At 53.2% G+C, this 23,428-nt stretch overlaps 1 protein-coding gene across 11 annotated transcripts in view; it reads right to left on the reverse strand.

Moving 5' to 3' along the window:
* The window catches only part of SLC38A10 (solute carrier family 38 member 10), a 42,254-nt gene that overhangs the window by 12,916 nt on the left and 5,910 nt on the right, over positions 1-23,428 (reverse strand). For all 11 annotated transcript variants that reach the window (XM_070483803.1, XM_044746134.2, XM_044746133.2 and 8 more), the window contains 9 exons: positions 20,879-20,924; positions 19,912-20,005; positions 19,570-19,713; positions 18,393-18,517; positions 15,713-15,815; positions 14,595-14,777; positions 11,787-11,898; positions 10,468-10,574; positions 192-348 (listed from right to left, as the gene is read on the reverse strand). In XM_070483803.1, coding sequence (XP_070339904.1) covers positions 192-348; positions 10,468-10,574; positions 11,787-11,898; positions 14,595-14,777; positions 15,713-15,815; positions 18,393-18,517; positions 19,570-19,713; positions 19,912-20,005; positions 20,879-20,924 — 1,071 coding nt within the window. The remainder of the gene's footprint in view (positions 1-191; positions 349-10,467; positions 10,575-11,786; positions 11,899-14,594; positions 14,778-15,712; positions 15,816-18,392; positions 18,518-19,569; positions 19,714-19,911; positions 20,006-20,878; positions 20,925-23,428) is intronic.

The raw sequence follows: 23,428 nt of genomic DNA on the forward strand, positions 1-23,428 counted from the left end.
CTGCTGTCCACCATCCATTGTCTGTCCCCTGCACTCAGGTGGCCGCCCACTACTAGCCCCCTGAATGTCCCCTGCCCCTGCCCTCCATCACCCTACAGGACGGAGGCAGCTGGCAGGTGAGACAGCCTGCGTCTCATAACCCTGAGGTGATGCTGCCTGGGCAGCCATGTGTGTACCTGAGAGTCACCTACCTGGGAGCCGGGCCACCTCCACCTTCATGGCACCCTCGGCCTCTCCAAGCGGGTTGCCGGGGGCTTCCTTTGCCAAGTCCATGGGGGTCTCCTCATTCACGGACAGGGTGATGTATGTGCTGACCACCAGGATGCCCACACCGACCCACAGCACCACCTGGAGGAGGAAAAGACCCAGGAGCAAAAGAGGTCACATATTCCCCCTCCCCAACCCTTCCAAGGGCAGGTGGGAGGTGTGGGGTATGCAGCCCCCTCTGTGAGCGCAATGGGAGGGACTAGGGGGCACAGTGCGCGCAGGCCATGATCCTATCTGCCAACCAGCGCCCCTGACCACTAGGAGATGAAGGTGCTGCACTGATTAATGTGACAGCATCATTGGCCAAACCTGCTGGAGCTGCACTGGTGATGTGGGGAGGGGCTGGCGGGGGGGTTGCACAAGGGGAGCCTGAAGGAAGCTGGGGCGTTGTGCATGAACAGAGGGGCCTGCTCGCTGGCAGAGCACAGTGACCAGGCCTGCTGGAGAGGCCAGGCCTGCTGGAGAGCCTGGTGCTGGACACGCCTGCACTCACGGCTACAGAGACTGGGCCCCTTGACAGCTTTGCCCAGAGGAGCAAGAATCTCAGGGCAACTGTCCAGCTTGAAGGTGGGCCCTTGCATGTCCCACCCCCTCCCCCAGTGGCCATGTAGATGCAAGGCCCAGACCACTGGGTGCCTGACTCCTCACAGGCCAAGTATGAACAATCTGTCCCCCAAAGTCACCTAGCAGGCCCAGACGGGGACACAGCCGTGGAGGAGGCGGCTCCTTGCCTGCTTTAGCTGGGGGTGTCCACTGGTGCTGCCCAGTAAGCTGCACTGTAGGCATGCCTGAGAATCAAGGGGCCTCGTCCCCGTCCCTCCTTTGAGGGACCCCACAGCTGATCCTAAATGCTGCCCTCAGTAATTCAGTACAACAACTCCACATTATATAACTGTCTCCCCCTGCAGCTCCTGCTATTTTAAGACGTGCACATGCTGGACCAGTGCTCTCTGTGCCATTCATGCCACCACAGCAGTGGATGCTGCTATTTCTGCCCTGCCCGGGCCCAGCCCACCCGGCTCTCCCCAGGGGGCAGTAACTCCTGGTTCTGCAGAGTTCTGCAGGAGAGGAGCCCGTGAGGCGGCCTGCCGGAGAGCCAGGGAGACCCCGCCACCCTCCTCCGCCTGGGCTCAGAGCCAGAACTCAGAACCCTTTTCTGAAAGGCATGTTGACTCTAAAAATATCAGATCAAAGGAACCAGTGAGACTTTCCTGGGTCCAACACAATTAGAGAAGAGAGATTTCCACAGGAAGAAAGGACCCGTACTCCTGAAGGGGATGCTGACAGCTAGGAAAAAACCTCAGGGAAAAAGTCCATTTTCTTCACTGCCACTCCAGGAACACTGAGCTGGGTCAGTGCTCATGGACACAAAGTGCTAGCCATGCTCCTGGGGTCAGCCATGGTGCAGGAGGCCTGGCCATGGTGTCGCAAGGGGCCCTCTGGTAGTGACCCCTAGCAAGCACAGTCAGGTGCCGGCGGCCGCCTGAGGTGCGTGCAGGGATGCAGTGGGATTTGTGCCTCTGGTCGGAACAGCATCTGCAGACTCCACAATACACAGCTCAGGGCAGAGCTTCTGAGCCCCGCCCTTCGCCCCAATTATTTTCTTAAAAGTGTGTGGCTGCTCAGCTTCAGCTGTGTGCCCACAGATCAGCATATCACATCTTCTTACCATGAAGGGAAAATTTGTGGAGCAATGATGGTGTCCGAATATGACCAAAGTAGTTTTAAAAAATTAAGAAAGAAAGAAACTTTAAATCTCTCTCATTTCATATTTTTCCAGGCAATGGCAGAAATGACGTCTCTGAGAAATAACAACAAAAAATTCACGTCGCAACTTGGACTCCTGCAGCCCTGAGAGGGTAATCGCCACACCTGAGCGAGAGCCCTGAAATACTGAAATGGGAAAAAGAGCGACTCCACCCAGTACCACCAGCCAGTCGGGAGGAAGACAGTTCCAGAATGACACTGAGGACAGCACTTGGGGGGAATTCTGTGAGCCTGGGGTTCCCCACGCCCCGGGGCAGCAACAAAACCCCATTCACCTCCAGGCCTTGGTTTGAGCCGTGCTAAAATGGTCTTGACACAAAGATGAAGACATTTTACTGGTCACTGTATGTCAGGTATTTTTACGAGGACATCAATGAACATTTCCATGGGAGACTGACAAGCCAAAGGCAACATTTCATCCAAGACTTCGAAAGATTTATTTCAACATGCAACTTCCTGGGCTTAATGAAAAAAATCAAATGCAAAATAAAAAACATTAACTCTGTCAATGCTGAGAGATAGCGAGCTTCCTGAGAAAGATCAAGAAAACATCAGCTTAAGGTCGATTTAAGACGAAGGGCCTGCATGGAGCCAGGAGTTCCAGAAAATGAACCCAGCTCCATGTGGCACTGCACATACCTGCCACTGCCACCTGCCTGAGACATCCCATGTCCCCACTTGCAGAGCATGTCCTTCGGCTCCCCAATCTGGTGGCAGTCCCCACCCTCTCTCTTTGCCAAGACCCCACTCGTCTCCTGACACACCTGGCTTGCAAGCCACCCCTGGGCTGTGCGGGGCACTTGCCAGCTGACCACTGTCCATAGCGTGAGCAGCCTGCTGGCCCAGCCAGAGCCTTTGTCATGGGTCACATATCCCAGCTCTCCACTCTCACCCTTTCCTTTGAAGAAACACCATGGGCCCACGAAAACGCCCAGGCAGAGAAGCCAGAGACGCCCAGCTTGAGGGGAACCATGGCATTAACGCCACAGGCATCAGTGAGGACACGTGGGGTTGTGCCTGACACGGAGCGAGTCTCAGTCCCCAGGGTGAAGCTCATGCAGTGACCAGACTGAAGTCTGCAGGTGGCACGTGCTGGAAGGCAAGAGTCAGCCAGAGCCAGGTGGGAACAGGCCCACATGGCAGCATGTGGCGCCCCAGGGGGGCCGGGCATGTGGAAAGGGCACAGGTGTCGCCCAAGTCCCCTGAGGCACTGACTGCAGACCTGTCCCACAGACACAAGGCTTCTATGAGGCCCCAGGATGAGTGAGCGGCCAGAGCTCCTGGGTTCCTGCTTGGCCACTGAGATTGGGAAGCTGACTGCTGAACGTAGGCAAAGAGGAGTGGTTGCTGGTTCTCCCAAAGTCCCCAGTGAGGAGAGACACAGCCCCTGTACGGGTCGGCAGCGGTGGATGGACCAGGAACTCAGGTGGAGCCAGTGTGGGGAGCAGGGGCTGCCACGGCCCTGTCGGGTCCCCCTCTGGGGCCCGAGCCTGGCCCCTCAGCACGCACCTTCCGGGTACAACTTTCTGCGAGTCCAGAGGGCTGCTCCGACCTGGCAAAAGGGAGATAAACGTGCCCCATGTGCCGGACATCCGCCTTCACGGAGCTCTGCTGACGCTGAGTCCTCCCAGCCCAGGCAGGGCCAGCCAGGAGGAGACGTGCAAATACACCCTGACATCTTAGCCCAGGCTTGGAAAACCAGGGGCTCGGCCTGGGGCCCACGCACAACCTGGCATCCCAGAGTACCCCTGAACAGTGACCCGTAGCCTCCATCTCTGCTCAGGGTCCCCAACTCAAGAGCAGAGAGAAGCAGCCAGGGGTGAGGAGCACACATTCGCTGTCCCTCCTGACACCTCCAGGTGTCTGCAGACCGGCAGGCTCACGTGCTGCAGCTCAGTACCGAGACAGGTCAGCCTGTAGGCAGGGCTGCTGCCCTGCAGCCACACGCCCCAATTACGGTCTCCAGGCCGGCGTGGTCAGTGTCAGGCAGGCACCCAGCCAGCACGTGGACTCCAGCTGAGGGTCTTGGGGGTCATGCTCTGCTTCAGATCAGATGGCCGACCCGTGGGGGCTCATTTCTCTGCGAGTCGCGGTGCACGTTTACTTACTGACATCTTCTCAGGAGCAAAGGGGGCAATCTTCTTGGTAGCCTGTCAGAACCTCCTGCTCCCTCTGCTGGCTTCCAGGCAACAGCGCATCAATTCCAGAAGCATCAATTCCAGACAATGGAACCCAAGCTCCTCTGTGTCAGTCAGGACTAGAGAGACCCTCTGATTTCTCCAATTTTCAAGTTACAGGGTGAACCACACAATGGCGGATAAGGGCCAACTGTGTTCTCACAGTTCCAGCATATTCTTCCGAGGACGTTTCCCAGAAGGTCCATGCCCCCCACCTTTCTTGGCTCCTCTGGAGGTCTGTGGGCGGGAACAGGCCCCGCAGCGCCCAGGAGAGCTCAGGCAAGCTGGGCGAGCCAACTCGGCCTCACGCCAGGTCTGTGCCTTCCTCAGGAGCGGCAGCCAGAGCTCCCAGGATGGGGCGGGGGGAGAACGGGGGACAGGTGCCCTGCCACATCCCAAGCAGATGCCCTCAGGCCCAGGCCTGGCATGCCAAACTCCTGCCACATTTCTGAGTGTGTTCCTCAGAAGACTCGTCTTTGGAAGTAAAACACGGCAGCACGCACCAACACTACACCACAGTCTGTGGTCCAGAACTGACTCACAATGTAGCTCCCCAGGACACTGACTCAGAGGGAGCAGCTGGAGCATCTTCTCCACACAGGCTCAAAAAGTAGTTAATAAAACTCAACAAGCTCTGTAGATTTTAAAAACCACAGTAAAACTGGCAGAGAGTGCTTCCTTAACACGATTCCGCGTGTGTTTATGTCTACGTACACACCAAGGCGTGAGAAAAAGCCAGCATTAAACAGTTAAACACTAGAAGCTGTCCCAATTGAGGCAGGAAGATGACGAGCTGGGCCCTCACATCACCAACGCCACGGCCAGGGCTGCGAGACAACACACAGACGAGAGAAAGAAAAGTCGTAACAAAGGAAAAGAAGAGTGAAATTATCAAGAGATTCTGTGACAGTCCAGTAAGGTAAATGGGTAAAAAGTTAATATATGAAAATCTGTAGCCTTCCTATATACAAACAACAAGCAGTTAGACAAACCAGTGGAAGAAGGGATCCCCGTCTCCCAGACATGGTACAGGAGGTGTGCGGTGTCTGCGAGACGGAGACAGAGAAGAGGGCCCAAGAGGGGATGAGACTGAGCACACGCCCGTTCGTGCACAGGGAGACTCACGAGCAGACTGCAGGCGAGCCAGATACAGATGATTCTCTCTAAATTGATCTACAGCGCCAATGACTTCCACTTAGACCAAAAAGCAAAAAGCTGGACTTGTTTTTGTTTAGAGTTAGATTGGCTGATTCATACGTTCATATTAAAAATAAACAAGCAAGAGTATCAAGAAATGTTATTAATAAAGGTGAAGAAGAGGGATTAGAATTAAAGTGTTTCAGAGCAGGCGGCACTACCTCAAGACCGGGTAATTAAAACAGTGTGGAAGGCCACGTGACTAGACAGGCCAGCGGGCGAATTAAAACATAAGACCCAAACTAGGCCTAAATATGTACAAGAATTTACTATATGAAAGCAGTAACATTCCTATCAGTGATGGATTAATAGTGTTCTGACAACCAGGGAACCATTTGGAAAAAACTTAGGATGCCAACTCTGTTTCTTTCATCCAAATAAAATACAGGTGGATCAAAGATTTAAATGAAAAAATGAAGTCATGAAAGTACAAGAAGAACTGAGGGAAAATTTTTTTTAAGTAATACTGGAGTGGGAGGGTCTTTCCAACTATGACTTTTTCCCCCCTAAAAAGAATCTGATGGACTAAAACACTGGGACTTGACAAACTGGGAAAAATATTTGCAATTCGGCAGGCAATGGGTTAATTTCCTCATATTCTAAGGGGTTCCTAAAACTCACTAAAATCACCTCACTGAAGACAATGCTGAACCACTTTGGCAACTGAGACTTGAGGGGCGAGGCCCCAGAGAACAGAGAGAAGCACTGAGGTGCCTCTAGGTCAGGCTTCCCGATCAGTGGTGCTGAGCACAGGGGATAACAGAGCAGCAGCCCAGAGCTGGCACACATGCATAGGGCTGGGCACCAGGAATTGAGAGTGAGGGCTCCCCAGCAGCCAGGACTTGAGGGGCTATGATCTTGGAGAAGAGGAAACTCAGAGAAAAATGCCCACGTTCTGTGTGCAATTCTCCCCAAAGCACGTGCCAGTTGCCAGCTGTGCAGAGTGTCCCACAGAGAGCAGATGCCAGGAAGATGAAACCGAAGCAGGGCACTAGGCAATCTGAGGGTGATGGTGCTTAGTTAGACCCGGGAAGGGCCATACCCTAGGAGTGAGAGCAGACCAGAAACAGGTTCGCCTCAGCTGGACACAGGCCTTCTGCCTGCCTTCCGTCGGCTGGATGGAAGACAACATCACCCAGAACCCCTCCAATTTCTCAAACATAATGTCCACAAACTACCAAGCATGCCAGGAGACGGGACCAAGGGACAGAAAACCAAGAGGCCACAAGGATCGGTATAAATAAATATTGACTATCTGAAACAAGAATAATGTCTTGGGGCTGACCCCGCGGCTGAGTGGTTAAGTTCACACACTCCACTTCGGCGGCCCAGGGTTTCACCGGTTCAGATCCTGGGTGCGGACACAGCACCACTCATCAGGCCACGCTGAGGCAGCATCCCACATAGCACAACCAGAGGGACCTACACCTAGAATATACAACTATGTACTGGGGGGCTTGGAGGAAGAGAAGAAAAGGAAAGAAAAAGAAGACTGGCAACAGATGTTAGCTCAGGTGCCGATCTTTAAAAAGAATAAAAAATAATACTGTCTTGCAGGGATTAAAGTATATGTAAAATTAAAACACATAAAAACAACAGCACCAAAAGCCAGAGGAGGATAAATGGAGTTAAAATATCACAGGATACTTGCCTTATCTGGGAAGTGGTAATAAAAACTAATTTACAGTCAACTCTAATAAGTGAAGGATTCATATCAAACTGCTTTGCATAACCACTAGAAGAATAGAAAAATACAATGTCAGCTAATAAAGGAATAAAGAAGAAATACTTAAAATGCTCGATGTATACAAAAGCCAGCAAGAAAAAAAAAAAGAACAGATGGGACAAAAAAACCAAAGAGTAAGATGGAAGCGTTAATCCCCCCAAAATCAGCAATTACATTAAACTGTAAATAATCTTAAATACTCCTGTTAAAAGCTTGGATAAAAACAAAACAAAAACCAACTATATGCTATTATGCTGAGACACATCTTAAATATAAAGGCATAGAGAGATCAAAAGAGAAAGGATGGAAAAAACTATATTGTGCAAATATAAACCCAAAACAAAGCTAGGTTAGCTACATTATATCACACAAGGCTGACTTTAAGGAGAGAAGCATTTCCAAAGATTAAAAGGGGGCATTTCACAAGAAAAAGGGTCAGTTTAACAAGATATAACAATCTTAAATCTGTATGCTCCTAATAACATAGCCTCAAAATAAAAAGCAAAACTTGATAGACGAGATGAACAAATCTACAATTACAGTGGAAATTATCATTCCTTTCTCATAATGATAAACGAAAAGATTAAAAAGTCAGTAAAAATATGTAAAACCTGAAAATCACAGTTAGTAAACTTGACCTAACCATACATAGGACACTGCATTCAACAACTGCAGACCACAAAGCCCACTGAACATCCTCAGAGTAGGTGATGTGCTGGGCCACAAAGCCCATCTCAACCAACGTTCAAGGACTGAAATTCTTCCGTGTGTGTTCTCCAGCCACAGGAGGATTATGCTTGAAATCAGAGATTACTAGGAAATCCCCAAAAGTTTGAAAATCTATAAAAGCCATAAAAAAAAGAAAAAACAACAATGGAAATTAGAAAATGTTGTAAATTGAATGATGATGCCAATTCTGCGATCTGTAGTTCGGTGCAACCCCAATCGAAAGCCAACAGGCTGCTCTGGGGGAAGTGACGAGCTGATTCTAGTTTAGTTGGAAATGCAAAGGGCCAACACTGGGAAAGACCATCCTGAAGAAGAGTAATGTTGCAGGACTTGTACTGCCTGACCAGACTCCTCAGAAAGCCACAGCCAGCAAAACAGGGCAGCGCCAGTACAAGAGAGAGACCGACAGACCAGTGACAGAAGAGTCCCCCATCCACAGGTGACTGATGACAGTGGAGCTGCTGCAGTGCCATGGGGAGAGGAGGGTGCTGAGCAACTAGACAGCCATATAGAGAACACGAGCCTCACCCCTACCTCACACCATCAAGTCCAGATGGAGCATTGATCTAAATGTGACGGGTAAAATAAAAAGCCTCTACACTGTAACAGGAAATTATCTTCAGGACCATGGGATAAGCAAAAATTTCTTAAATAGTACATAAAAAGCACCCAGCAAAAGAAAAAGATCAATAAACTGAACCACACTCCAATTAAGAACATCTGTTAATCAAAAGGTGTCATTAAGAAAGTGAAAAAGGAGGCCGGCATCGTGACCGAGTGGTTAAGTTTGTGCGCTCTGCTTCGGTGGCCCGGGGTTTTGCCCATTTGGATCCTGGGTGCGGACATGGCACTGCTCATCAAGCCATGTTGAGGCGGCATCCCGCATTCCACAGCTGGGAGGACCCACAACTGAAAAAAATATACGCAACTATGTACCAGAGGGCTTTGGGGAGAAAAGGAAAAATAAAATATTTAAAAAGAAAAAGAAAGTGAAAAGGAAGCCAAAAGTGAGAAAAAATATTTGCAATATATATTTCTGAAAAAAGACATCTAGAATCTTTTAAAATCTTCCGCAAATCAATAAGAAAAAGAAAGACAAAGCAATAGATAAAAAGTGGGCACGACTTGAAGGCCTTCACCAAGGGAGACCCCCACACAGCTATCAGCCCATGCAAAGGTATTCAGCATCATCAGTCACCTGGGAATCACAAACTGAAACTCAAGTGAGGTACCGCTACACACCTGGCGGAAGGGCTAGGATTTGGAGAAGGGGCAGCAGATGTGAAAGCAACTGGAATTCTAATACGGTCCTGAGGACCACTTTGGAAAACTAGGAAAAGTTTGGCAAAATCTACAAAGCTGGATGGACATAAGCTGGAATCCAGCAATGCCTACCTCAGTGAATAATTGACCAAGCACACACATGCGCAGAGAGGTGTGGGGAGCAGCCCACGCAGGACGCTACCTGCTCTGCGTGAACTGTGGTAGAACCGTGCAATGGAAGATCACACAGCAAGGAGAAGGCACAGACCACCTGCCCCACAGTAACAGGTGTGGTTATGGGGTAAGGAGGCCAGAAACATGCCAATACATAAGACTCCCTTCATGCCCACTCAAAGGACAGGCAAAATTATCCCAAAATGTCAGAAGGTGGATGAGCAGCAATCTTTGGGGAGGAAAGCCTGCAAGGTGCCCCAGAGAAGCTTCGGGTGCTGGAATGTTCTATATCTGCCCTGGACGGTGGTTCTGAGGTTGGGTTCACTTAGCAAACACCTAGCAAGCTGTACAGGAGAATTATGTGTATATTTGCTGAATGTATACCATACTGCTGAGAAATTTACCAAAATATATCAATAAGCAAAAGCTCAACAAGTCCATAAAAGCTGAGCACGGGGAATGGAGACTTCCCAGGAAAAGAAATGCAGGGGCTTCTACACACCTGAAGAGACGCTCACTGTTGCTCCTGGGAAGCCGAGATGGCCCCCTTTGTCTGATGAAGGGAAAGAGGCTGGTGCTAAGCTGTGGAGCGACAGCGGCTGATCTTGACACAGCCACCTGGCGAAAGCCAGGCAGTTACGCATGCTCACACCCTTTGTTTTGAAGTTTTTAAAAGCTTCCTAGGATACGTTCTCAAAGATATTGGAATGCTCGTGTGCACAGATGTTCGTCGTTGTTCTGTCTGTAACAGCAAGAGACTGGAGAGGCAACTCCACCAGAGACAGCCCCTCGTGAGGTAACAGGGGTGGCCTCAAGCGGGAATGGTGATGGGAAGCAGCGAGAGGTGTGAGCCCACAAACGGACAATCCAGCCACCACACAGACACACATACAGAGAAAAGCTGTTCAGAGAAGTTGCTGCGACACACACACCAAGCCCCCTGGGAACCACCCTACAAAAGTGGTGGTGGCTCCGGGTGGCCCTGTGGTGCAAAGACTGCTGACCTTGGCTTACCCCATGTTTCCCAGACTCACGGGACCAAGTGCCTTTGTCCTAAGAAACTCCTAACTGGTTCATGGACGACGCGACTGAGAACCCGCCTCCTCTTCTCCCCGCCCCAGATCAGTCCCGGGCGGGCGGGGCAGAGAGGCTGTGAGCAGCACTCACCTGGGAGGAAAGGGCGTTCTTGTGGATTTTCTTATAGATCAGAGCCGGGCAGATGAAGCAGATGAGGCTTCCCATCGTCGCGCCCGTGAGGCCCAGGATCGTCTCCACTGGGGACAAGAAGCAACAGGAAGGGCTGAGCGCCAGCAGGTGAACCAGCCTTGCCACCAAGGCTTCTCTGGGCCCACCTCTGGGACACTAGCAAGGAGCAGAGGCACACCCTTCTGTGCCCACAAGGACACTTAGGGGCATCCCATCTGTCACCACGGACAGAGCACAGTGTGGGGTCTGGGAACCTGGGGCTGCTCCTTTCCCACTATGGAGTCTCGGGCAAGTTCCCTCCTCTCTGTGCCTCAGTTTCCTTGCCAGTGAAATGGGGCTAACTGCTCCTGCCCTTGGTTGTGTGAGCCTAAGTGAGGCAGTAGGAGCCAGCCTCTTCCCGTGGAGCCCAGCACAAAGAGAGCTCAACCCTGCTCTGATTCTTCATACGGCCTCTGGGCATCTGGGTGCCCAGCAGGGGCTTTTCAGATGGCTATTTTTTTTTTTTGGTGAGAAAGATTTGCCCTGAGCTAACATCTGTTGCCAATCTTCCTATGTGGGACGCCTCCACAGCACGGATGATGAGTGGAGTAGGTCCATGCCCGGGAACTGAACTTGCGAACCTGGGTCACCCAAGTGGAGTGTGCGGAACTTTAACCACTCAGCCAGGGGGCCAGGCCCTGGATGGCTTGTCTTAAATCACCCCACCTGCTGCTCTGCGAGCGACTGGCAGGACCTGTGCTAGGACAGACGTGGCAGCCAGGAGCCTGAAGGGTGGGGCCTCTGGGTTGTCACCTGGGGAGGACACACGCAGGTTCCACTCAATATCTGATGACAATGAGCTCTGTCTGTCTGCTGGCAGTAGGACAAGTCTTGCTCAGGGCCTTCACTTTTTCCCTGGATGACACTCAGCAAAGTCAGGGGTCGACAGCAAGGAAGGAGTTGCTTTACGAACTCTAATGTCACAAGTCAGCCTGCGTCCCTGCACTGGAGTCTCTGACCAGGCGTCAACTGCTGAGGTTTCACGCGTGTTTGTGGTTCTCTTGAGCTGCTACGTTTTGTCCTATGCCATTCTCAGGGCGCCAAAAAAAAAATCACCTGAGAGTCTCTAGACTTTCTCAGGAGACCAGAGGGGATGGCAGTAAGATTCCGGGTGACCTTGTTGAACAGCAAGACTCGAGGCAGATGCCCCTGGGGCCCCACGTGTAACAGCCAGGATGGAGAGGAACACAGAGCGGAAGAGCCAGCAGGAAACCAGGCTCCGGAGCAGCCCTCCCACTTACCATTTGGGATCAGGATTCCACCAACCATGGTTCCAAACACAATCGAGAGAGTGAGCGCTTTAAACCGCAGAGGGGGCATGTAGCCGCCAGCGGCAAAGGTCCCGTCTTTTTGCTACGTGAGAAAAAAAAAAATCGTTTTGAAATGACTGACTTCTTCTACTACTCTATTGGAAGCAGGCCCTTAAAGGGCTCTTCCAACAGCCCAGGCAGGTGTGGCTGCAAGGCCGGGAGGGGAGCGCTCCCAGGGCAATCAGATTTGGCTGAGCAACTTTAATGTGAACCCGCAACCCGAACCCGCCAGAGTCCAGGAAGGCATAGGCTGCTCCTCGCTCAGATATGGGATGTCAATTTTATCATCTCGTTTAGGAAAGTCAGTATCAAGTCCTTCCGTTTTCCTTTTAGAGCAAGGCCATGAGAGACTTGAAAAGTGCATGTAGTACAGAAAACAGAACACAGACCCAGCTCCACAGTGACATCCCTGCGGGTTTCAGAGTGTAGCAGGACCCCCCCCACACACACTCTTGCACATGCATAGCTCCACAGTGACATCCCTGCGGGTTTCAGAGTATAGCAGGACCCGCCCACACACACTCTTGCACATGCATAGCTCCACGTTGACATCCCTGCGGGTTTCAGAGTATAGCAGGACCCCCCCCACACACACACTCTTGCACATGCATAGCTCCACAGTGACATCCCTGCGGGTTTCAGAGTGTAGCAGGACCCCCCCACACACACACACTCTTGCACACACATGAGCTCGGCTGCACCATCCTCATCTTCAACAGGTGTGAGACATGCAGTCCAAGGAGAAGAGGAGAAGCCTACGATGTGGTGTCATCAAACCCAAAGTTACTTCACCTCCGTGCCTCAGTTTCCTCATCTGTAAACATGAGGATACTAGAAGCTTCTCCTCATCAGGCTTGGTGAGAACCAAATGAGATGATAAGAATGAATCTTCTAGAACAAGGCCAGGCACACAGGAGGGGCTGCCCATGATTACGACTCCTGGGCTAGGAAAATACCACTTAAGTGAGGCTTCAGAACCTTCCAGAACTAGAATTTCAAAGAACCCAATTTCCAGAATAGACTTTTACACAGACGGCTTCCTTAGGACAGACAGGGAGCTACAGCCAGAATTTCTGGTCGACCTCAGAATGATCACTTGTATACAGTCTAGCAAGGGTGCGAGGTCTATACCTTTCGACCCCGGAACGCCTGCACTAGAAATTTACCTAAGAACTCCTCCTAGCGGAGAGGAGAAGGGGGGAAGCTACATGCATGAAGGAGGTCGTGAGAGAGCTGCCCCTGAGTGGTCAAGGGTGAAAGACCCCAACAACCAGAGCATCAATGAGAGGTGAAAGAGCAAGGGCGCAGGGACGCTGTGGGTTTCCATGGCAACGCCAACTGAAACCGGAAGAAAACAGAGAAGGACTCCTGCCACGCCCCGGGAAAGAGACCGCACCAATGCCAAGCCCTCCACGTGAGAAGGAAGGGACGCAGGTGAATTTCCTTTCTTAACTTAACGTTCCCTATAATGCCACTACTGATTTTTTAATTTAAAAAATTACAAAAATGTGTTATATACAGAAACACAAATGCTGTTCAGGTATAAAGTGCATATCTGCATCAAACAGTCAAAGACTGAAGTCAGCAAGGCTTAACCGCTGGGGGCTGAGGTGGGGCCAGGCCAGTGGGAAGGATGCCACAGCTGCAGGAGCTGGGCCCACCACTGCCCCCCCAAGTGCTAAATCCTGCCTCGCTTGGCACCCAGGTGCCTGAACAGCTGCTGGGGGTGAAGGGGCAAACCGGAGTGGGGAGGGAAGCTAGTCCTTCGGAGCTCAGCCTCTGCCATCAGGTGCTGTCTCTGGTGGCAGAATCCTCAGGAAGCCACCTCCACTACATGCTGGCCACGTGGACAGTGAGCCCTGTTCCAGCTGCTCCGGAGGCCCAGGTGGCCCGCCCTCCTGTCTGGCTCTTGGCTCTCCCCTGGAGTCTCTGGGACCGCAACCCCTCCCCCGCTCTGTGGCCAAGCAGTTCAAGCAGAACTTGTGCAGCCACCAGGAGTCCTGACTGACGACACAGACCAGGCTCAAGGACCTCAGGCCGGGACACAGACACTGCCACAGAGAAAAGCCGTGGTCCGTGGGCTCCCGGACAGGCGTCCTTGGGCGTGAGCTGTTCTACACATGCCTTCTGTCGTCAACTCGGCAACAGTTAGAGAGCCAGGGAAATTCTGCTCCCGTCCGTACGTTTGAAAAGTTCTCATAAAAGACTATACAGAGCTGTGCCTGCACACACGATGGCAAGCGAAACTCAGTGTCTTACGGCTCAGACGTCTTTTGTCAAAGCATTAAAATTTTCAGGTACACAAAGGTAAACAAAAGAGCGCACTGACCCCGGCGCCCATCTGCTGACCTGGCTCCTCCATGTCCCACCCACCCCTCCCCGCACAGGACTGCTCTGAAGAAAGCCCCCGGTTTCCAGCTACTTCTCTGGTTCGGGGAACCAGCAGCGTAGCTGGGAAGTCATGGCAGACAGGCCTAACCTGCCTGGACACTGGCCTGACTGCATGTTTCCCGTGTGAATCGATCCTGGTCTGTCTGGCATTGTCTCTTCTCTCTAAAGTTGGTTTAAAAAAAGAATCCCTATTAAAAGATTTCGTTTTAACTGAAGCTTTTTTATTTTTAACTAGGAAAAGCTCCGCCTATCACAGCTCACGAAAATAAAGAACTGGCAAAGGCCGAGAGGAAAGAACGTAACTGGGATCACAGCAAAACGGCGTCTGAAGGGCCTCCAGAACCTTACCTGCTGCTCAAAAAGCAGCGTGTTCAAGGCCTGTCTGCAGGGCAGGATCATCATGGGGAAGCCCACTGCCACCGACATCATGAAGCCCACTCGGATCATCTCGGTCACCAGGTTGGAGGGGAAGTGCATCAGCACGTTGCCCGCGGTGGCCTCGGCGAAGCTCACGTAGCCGAAGAAGCCCACCTGTGGGAGACGAGAGCAGAGGGCGAGCGTGGTAGGCGCCCTGCCCTCACACGGCCTGCGAGCCGCTGCCCAAGCAGCTATGGCAAGACCAAGCCCCCGCCAGGCTCCTCTCTCCTAAAATCTCCTCCTTCATAACCAGAAGGCTAAATGTCTAGGGGCAACAGTCTGATATGGCTTTTCATGAGGACAACAGGACACCAAGAAAATGGAGCCCCCTGCATGAAAAGGGAGGAGTCAGAATGCCCCACAAACCCACACACAGAGGGGCCGATCTTGCTCTGGTCTCCAGATCCAAACCAGGGAACTGGGGGTAAACTGCGGCCCCTCATGTACTGAGACGCAGTGTCGACAGCAATGTGCATGGACCACTTGTAAAACCAGCAAGCATGCTGAAACCACAAAGGTCAGAGAAACAAGCATAATCTTAGCGTAGTTCTAATTTTATTTGCAATGTAAAAAAACAAACAAACAGGAGCAGTAAGAAGACTGGAAGAAAAACCTACCAAGACATGAGCTGTAACTGCACCTGTGGGCTGGGACTTAAGCTGATCTTCCTCCTCTGCCATCACACTTTCCATCTCCCCTTAAGGGACACGCCCCCTTTCTATAACAAATTAGCAAAGGCCTTGGAGAGGCAGGAAGAAGAGGCTCCAGTGAGCACGACCTGAGGGCAGCCATGCGCCAAGGCACCCGGGCTCCCCCTGGGATGGGAGCTGCCCAGGGTGGAAGCGGCTCCTGGGCTGGCCTGGAGCTGCCTTGAGGAGTGAGCTGCCCTGTGGGTACTGAGATGAGAAAGAAGCCAAGGGCAGGCTTACACAGGGTGGAGGGCCGCGTCCATTCCTGGCACACTCTAAGGAGCTGGAGGGAGGCAGTGTCCCATTGGGCACTGCTGCCTGTGACATGGGGGAGGAGGGGAGGGTATGAAAGGGTCCTACCATGACGTAGAAGGTGGTGACCACATTGAGGGAGGAGGCAAATATGGAGCTCATGGTTTTCACCGAGGGCTCGTCCAGGCTGTCGTAGGTGGGCAGAACCTGGCTGTATAAAAACAATCGAGTTCACAAAGCAGATTCCAGAGAGACACCCTCCTCTGGCTGTGTTAGTTCCCAAGTCCCCAGCCAACAGTCTCTGACACCTTCCTTGCCGCCACACTGGCCACCGCGGTAACTGGGCACCGAGGCCAAGATTTCGCAATCCTACAGACGGCCGGGCGCAGCGGTATGCACTCAGAGCCCCCCCGAACACGCGCTCTGTAAACATTTCAGAAGTGCCACAGAATGAAAGGCCGTTTGTTCTGCTGAAGCAGGAGCGTGACCGCTCCAGGGAGCGCTGGGCCCAGCTGAAGCAGCCCATGTTTACAGGGGAAGCAGGAAGCGGTTCAGAGCATCGCTGTCAAAAGAATGGAAAGTTAAACAAACAGAAGCCGCCAGCCGCCCGCCCTCCTCAGTGCCTCGGCGTGGGCGATCAGAGCTGACACCAAGAAGACGCTCCGCACCCATCTCTGCCCCACCCTCAGTGGGCAGGGGTTGCCCATGGACAGCTGCCCTCCCCTCGGCGTGAATGGAGGGCACCAGATGGCCACACGCCCATGTAGCCCAGGGAGGTGGCAGAGGACCTGCGGGGGAACAGCACAAACGTCTGGGTGCCAACCAGTTCGCCAGGCGGGAGTGGGGTCCACACCAGGGAGCCCCAGATGGGGAAGCAGCATAGGATCCCAGGGGAGGGGCCTCCCCACCAACTCCTAGTACACGCGGGAAGAGTCCCCACCCCGGGAGCTTCAGGTACCCTGGGGAGGGGGCTGTGCCCAGCACGTGGGCATGGGCAAGTGTGCAAAGGCCAAGGCGCCGGCACCCTCCAATCCACACCCAAGGGACCCCTGATGGCAGGAGCCACAGACCCCCACAGCGGCCACTTCAGCACCCCAGAGAGCATTCGCGGACCACCTACGACTCAGTTTACCTGAGTCAGGGGAGCTTTCTCTATGCAGCCCCGGGCTTGCTCTCTGCCTGCCCCACTGCACAGACCCAGGCCCCTCCGTGCTCAGCATTCTCTCGGCCACTCCTTGAGGCCACAGGGCTTAGTGGTTCTGCACCAAGTACTCATTTACTATGAAGTAAGACCAGAGAGCCAGACAGAGAGAGCAAAGCAGAGGCCTGGCCCATCCCTGCAACATGGAGAGTGATACAGGTGGGGCCTGGCGGGCCCTGGGAAGGGCGGGCAGGAGCTCCCACCCGCATGCACTCTGATGCATGTGCCGTGGGAGGGAAGAGCTTCGTCTCTGCCCTGGGACGGGAGGTCAGCCAACAGGCCGCACAACTCTGTCGACCCCTCACCAGCTGCTCCCTGAGGGGAACATGGGCCTAGCTGTAGGCCCAGTGCACTGCCGTGAGCAGCAGAACGAGGCGTATGCTCACAACGCTTCTGGAACCTATAATTTGACCTAAGAACCAAACCCATCAGATGTGCACTGGCTTCTACGTGGCCACCACCAAAAAAGCTCAATCACGGATCTATTTTTAAAAAAGCAACTCACAGGGGCCAGCCCTGTGGCATACTGGTTAAGTTTGGCACACTCCACTTCAGTGGCCTGGGTTCACAGGCTCAGATCCCGGGCAGAGACCTACACCACTGACAGGCCATGCAGTGGTGGCAACCCACTGCAAGACTGGCACAGAAGTTAGCTCAGGGCTAATCTTCCTCAGGAAAAAAAAAAAAAGCAACTCACAGACAAAAAGGGCAATAGGTAACGAGGTACGAGGTGAAAGAATAGAACTTCCATCAGCGATTATAATGGGGACACAAAATAGCAAGAGTGGAGCATGTTCTGGTGGAAACCGAGCTGCCAAGAGAGATGGTAAGAGGGAAATGAGGATCTGGATCTCGCATGTGGGTGTAAACACAGCAGATGAACAAATCTATCTGTCACATTAGTTTACAACTGGCACCATCCATGCCCACTAGAGCTATGGGGGCCTGCTCTGCCAGCCCCCTGCACACCGATGGTCTTTTCCTGTCTGTGCTGGATTGACGCCTCTCTTTTGAGCGGGCTACCATTCCCACCGGGCATGAATCGCTGGCTCTTGTCATTTTGGTGGCGACGGTAATGCTACTGGAATTTTGGAAGTAGCCTGATCTGCATTTACAGGGTTCTGAGCGCCAGAGAGAAGGCACACTCACACACACGCATGTGCACACGCACACACAGAGGCCTCTGAAAGCATCCCAGTGGCAGTCTCAAGTCAATGTTTGTGCAATTTCCTTTAAATGTTCTCACACGAGTAGCTGAATGCTGGCAAAGCGCTCGGGACTCTGTGAGTCAGATGGTTTTGGGCTGTTCCGCGTTCCCACAGCCAACCCTTCTCACAGGGGATTTGGCAAACTGGGTGCTCTCGCCAGCAGTGCCAGCAGCACATCTCAGGAATACATCAATTACTCTCGATGAAAACATAACCATCTCCCTCAGCTGGGAGGGGAAAGGTCACAAGCGAACGAGACATCGCTCTTCAGTGGCCTGCACTGTCCAATTAAACAAAGCAAGGGGCCCTGTCTCCCTGCATTGCACCCCCACCACGGGCAACACGCGCCCTCAGGGCCCTCACCAGCAGCAGTACTTACGACTGGCAGGCAAAGGACATGCCGAAGATGGGGATGCAGCGGAAGATGCCATCCCAGCGCACGTAGCTGACCCGCTGCAGCCACTGCCCCCCAAAGAGGCCGTGCTTGAGAGAGGAGAGCAGAATCTGCATGAGAGAGGACAGAGGGCTCGAGGGCCAGTCAGCAAAGAGAGCCCGGGCTCTGGAGCCCGCCCGGCCCCTGGCCCCAGGCAGGGCAAGAGGCAGGTGGAGGGCGTGCGGCTTGTGCACTCCACATCTCGGCTGTGGGCTCCCCCTCAGCGCAGCCAGGTGTCGCCAGCTGGGGGCCGAGGGTCCTGCACCTTCCTGGGCTCACTGCCCCTGCTGTGCCACGAGCTGGCTGGGTGCTGCCGGGAGAAGCACTGGCTGAGAGGCCTCCTGCGCCCTCGGGGGCAGCTGCCCAGGCAGGGGCTGCTTAGTGCAGACAGGAAGCAGCAAGGCCCGCCGCTGTGCCTACCCCAGTTGCCTCAGGTGAGAGGACAGTCACCCCCAACTGGGCAGGTCCTTCCCCGGCCCCACTCAGACATGTTTTAAAAGACAAACCCACTGAGGATGGGGCTGTATAGAATGCAGGGGTAACCATCACCAGGCTGGCTCTCACACAGCTGAGGGATGCTGGTATGCCACCCAGTGCCCAGTCTGCTAAGGAAAACCTACTGCAAAGATTGCCAGGTTCCTTGCCCTCAGGAATGATCATTGCTGACCTTCCCAGTGGAGGGGGCAGGTCCGGTGGTTCAGATCCCGGGGGGCTCCCACTGGGAGGCCCCCAAGCACTCAGCAAGAAATGAACATCCTGAGCATCAACTCCACACTGGATGCTCCTGTCTGGTCAGTTATAAATGCTCATTTAGAAAACAACTTGCCCCCTTGTGACAAAATGCTGACATCGTGACTCCTGGTCACAAATCCTACATACAAAGTCTTTCTGTAGAATGAGGCGTGTCCACACTTTCATTTCCCAGAGAACTGGTCATGGGCCTTCTGCCCTGGAGCCCACCCCTCTCCTGCTGTCGACTGCACTTGGGTCCAGGCGGCCCCATCTGTCCACTGGGGCTCACATGGATAATGCTAACATCATTTCCCAGGCTTTTAGCCACTCTCCTGTCATGCTCAGGAAGCAGTTGGCAGCCAGACCAGACCCGCAAGTGGCCGACACTCACCACAAACATGAAAACAGTGTAGAAGATGAGGGCCATGGCGCTGAAGGACTGGATGGAGGCCATCATGTTCCTCTGCAGGCTGAGTGGAAGCACGATGCACAAGGACACCACAAAGAGCAGGAGCACACGGAAGGTGCCGGTCACCTGGAGGGAACCAAGCACACGCTGGGCAGGTGTCACCCCAGTAAACCCCATGCCTCCAGCCCACAGGCCTGGAATGCACCCCAGGGCATAAGGAAGCTTCCCATAACGACAATGCTGATCTGAGAGGTGGACTTACAGAAAGGTCACACCGAGCTACCATATAGCTCCAATAGACCAGATGCTTAAAAATGTCCTTACCTGAAACCCAAACAGCCGAGCAAAGAAGTTGGACCCCAAGTCACCAATCACAACGTAGAAGGCAGCGCAGGTTCCCAGCATCAGCCCGATCATGCTACAGAGAAGAAAGCCCTGGCTTTGAAACGGCCTTGTAACAGGAGTCCGTTGTCTGACGATCAAAGCCTGGCCCCTTTAGCCAAGTACCGGCTCAGGGCTTGCCCATGGTCCCGGGAGGGAGCCCTGGACACCAAGCCCCAACCCCACGGTATCACTGCTGACACGCGACGACGACCCAAAGGCTGGCTGTGATCTCGAACGTTCACCAGTTCACCAGACTCGGGTATGTTTTGTCAAGTTTGCTACGTTACTTGGAATGAACACTGAATAACACTAAACTTTTCTTTATGTGGTACTATATTCTTCTCTCCACAGGAGATTCTCAAAGTTCTTTCAGGTGCTACTAAAATGCACCGTGATGTTAGACATGTTAAAAGAACAATAAACTGCTTTCAAAAAGAGTTGCTCTTTTGTGTTTACAATTCCCTAATTTAGAAGCTTAAAAGTGCAATTTCCCAGCAATCTTTTCATCTCATAAAATTTTACTCCAAAGGGAGAAAAATATGACATTCCAATTTAATGTCACCTTTATGCAACAGTGTCGGGGGGGAGCACATACAAGTTTCGGGAACAGTACTGAGAGATTAACTACATCAGAGGGAGTGCTATTTTGCTGTGTTCCTCGAGTTTTCCATTTTTATATTTTTCTTAGTAAGACTTAAATAAGGCTTTCAACTTTGTCACTAATCATTTTAAGGGTACAATAAATTGAACTTTCAACTACTTAGTAAGTAACTCTTCAGGAAAATATTATAAGTTATAAACCAACCAACATCTGAAACATATCGTTCATTTTGTGGCAATCCTCCAGTTTCTCTTTAGCTGCAGGTGAAGAACAGAGAATAATATCAAGCAAAGTTGCAGCATCTACCTGGTCTCCACCAGCATCTTCCCTGCTTTTCCGTAGGCGTGCAATGCTAGTGCAAAAGAAAGAAGAATTAGTGCTCAACCCAACAGCGTGAGAAGACATCAGGGAACGTTACTGGTGTGAGGTGTGAAGGGCAATCTGGTAAAAACCCGCTGGTCTGGAGTTTCATGGGCAGGCGGGGGATTTTTTTTATTTTGGTCTTATGCTTTTTTCAGATCTACCATCAACAAATGGAAACCACAGAAAACAAGAACAAAGTAATGGAAAGACACAAGCAAGTTGGTTTTTTCACTCAAAAAAAAGAACCGTCCCTGGGATGTAGCAGTTTGCCCACATGCGGCGGTGGAGGCAGCGGGAGCAGAGGCTGCGCCTATGCGGGCACCCGGCGGGGCCGAGCGGGGAGGCGCCCAGGAGGGCTTGGGCGGCCCCAGCCCAGCACGCCCAGTTTTCACAGCCCGCACCAAAGGGATGTGACTGAGGGTTCACTCTTTGTGATTTCAGAAGAAAATTCAGAGAATGCTTTCAAGTGTAGCACTTTGGGACAGGAGGGGACAAGTGCTCTGGGGCCTGCCTCCTTTCAAGGTAGACAGTCAGGGAACCACACTGGTGAACAGCATGAGGCTGCACTAACTGGAGCAGAGAGCAGCTGCCTGTCCCACCTTCCTGACAACAGAACTGCTTCCAGCAGATGAGAGAATAAGAGCTGACTCAGCAAGGCCCCTCCCAGACCTAACAGGAGTCCGGTAACCCCTGTGGCCCCCACCACGATCCAGCGGGACGAGGGCAGAGGGAAGTTCTGGTCTCCCAGGACAGGTGTGCGTGACAGGTCGGCCCCAGCTTCCTGCCCCTTGTTCCTCCCTCACACGGGGCCAGTGTCCTCCGAGGAGATTCGGAAAGCAGGACACCTGCAGGCAGCTGGTGTGAATGAGTCCAAAAACACTCATTGTCACTTTCATATTTCTTAGGAAAAGGCACGGCGTTGCCAAAACCAAGAGAGCCTGGCATCTGCTTGGGCTACACCAGCTATGAACGGGCAGACGGCCCGTGAAGCACAAAGGCTTCCGCCGCGGGGGTCACTCCGGCCTTCCCTGGCTGGTCTGACTGCTGGACAGAGACTCATGTCTCAGGTTCATCTAATAACGCCCGTTTGCATCACAGAGCAATCTGAACCGAGACACATCCTTGCATGGAACGCCAATCAAGGTCAGGCTGAGAATTTCAAAACTAAGAGCTCCAGACAGCAGACAGCAGCCCAAGGCCATGCTGTCACCAAAAAGAGGCCCTCCAACCCTCTGGATGACAGCAGTCGGGCAGCATGCCCCTGGACACAACACAAAACCCAGTGCCCCAAATGTGGAGGTGGCTGCTCGTCTGGCCATCCCATTCCTTTTCCTTCTCCAAAAGTAAGCTGGGCGTCTACAGCACATCTCAAACGCTCAGAGCACCCTGCCATCCCAAACACACCTGCATCCTGGACAGAAAGAAGCGGAAGGTGCTCCAGGGAGTCAGAGGACCCAGTCGGGAGGTGGCACTCTTCACCCAGAAAGACTCAACTGGTTCCCAGGACAACATCCTAAAGCGGCTGCCCCACGGTGCTTCCTGCGCTGAGGCCTGGTGTTCCAGCATCCCGGTTCTCCCCGCTTTCTTCACCTGGGCCACCCTCACCCACCCACGCCCCTTCCCCCATCATTTCAAGTGTGGATCCCTTAACAACCTCCACCCCGAGTCTCAAATACAAATGCCCGGCAGCCCCCACCCCTTAGCCTCCTGCCTGGCACAGCACCAGGAGGGTGGAGGGGGCCCAGGACTGCCCTCCTGCCCCTCTAGGTGGGACCACAGCACCAGACTAGTGCCATGAGGCTAGGAGGTGTCTGCAAGAAGGGTTTCTGAGCAAGCACACCTCGGTGCAGACCGGAGACCCCTAGCTCAGGTCTTCCTCCTCCATCTGTGACTGGCACTCTGCAGCTAACAGGCCGGGCATCACGGGGACGAGGAGCAAGCATGACCCCAACACTGGTCTAAGCAGCACTCTCGCCACGTGCGGGGCTGGGACTGGCGTCAGGAGGGGCTCTCCAGTCTTTCCCTGGGGAGGCTGGGCAGCAGCTGCCCTGGGCCCTGAAACGCTGGGTCACCTTCTCCTCCCGGGACCACAGTCTTGCCCACGGCTCTGTGGCTGCGCGGACGCAGAGCCGACTCTCAGCCCACCGCACTCAGTGCAGGACCCGGGCCCACTCCCACCCGCCACCCAAAGCTGCCAGCTGCCAACTCCCAGCAGCAGCAGGGCAGAGATGGGGGTGCACACACCAAACCGTGCGGATCAAGACGGGGTACGAGCTCAGCCCAGCCATCCCCAGAGGTGGATAAACGAGGGGTGTCAGAAAGCCAAGTATCCACGTGTACAGGTCACACATCCGACACAGGCAAGGAGAAAACTGGCTGGACAGGCCCTCTGCAGGCCCCATCCCTGGCCCAGGAGTGGGCGGCAGGCTGACCAGGGCCACAGAAACCCGGGAGGTCAGATGACGAGATCACAGACATAGCACTGGAAGCATC

Source organism: Equus asinus, chromosome 13 (genome assembly GCF_041296235.1).
Source record: "Equus asinus isolate D_3611 breed Donkey chromosome 13, EquAss-T2T_v2, whole genome shotgun sequence".
Lineage (NCBI taxonomy): Eukaryota > Metazoa > Chordata > Mammalia > Perissodactyla > Equidae > Equus > Equus asinus.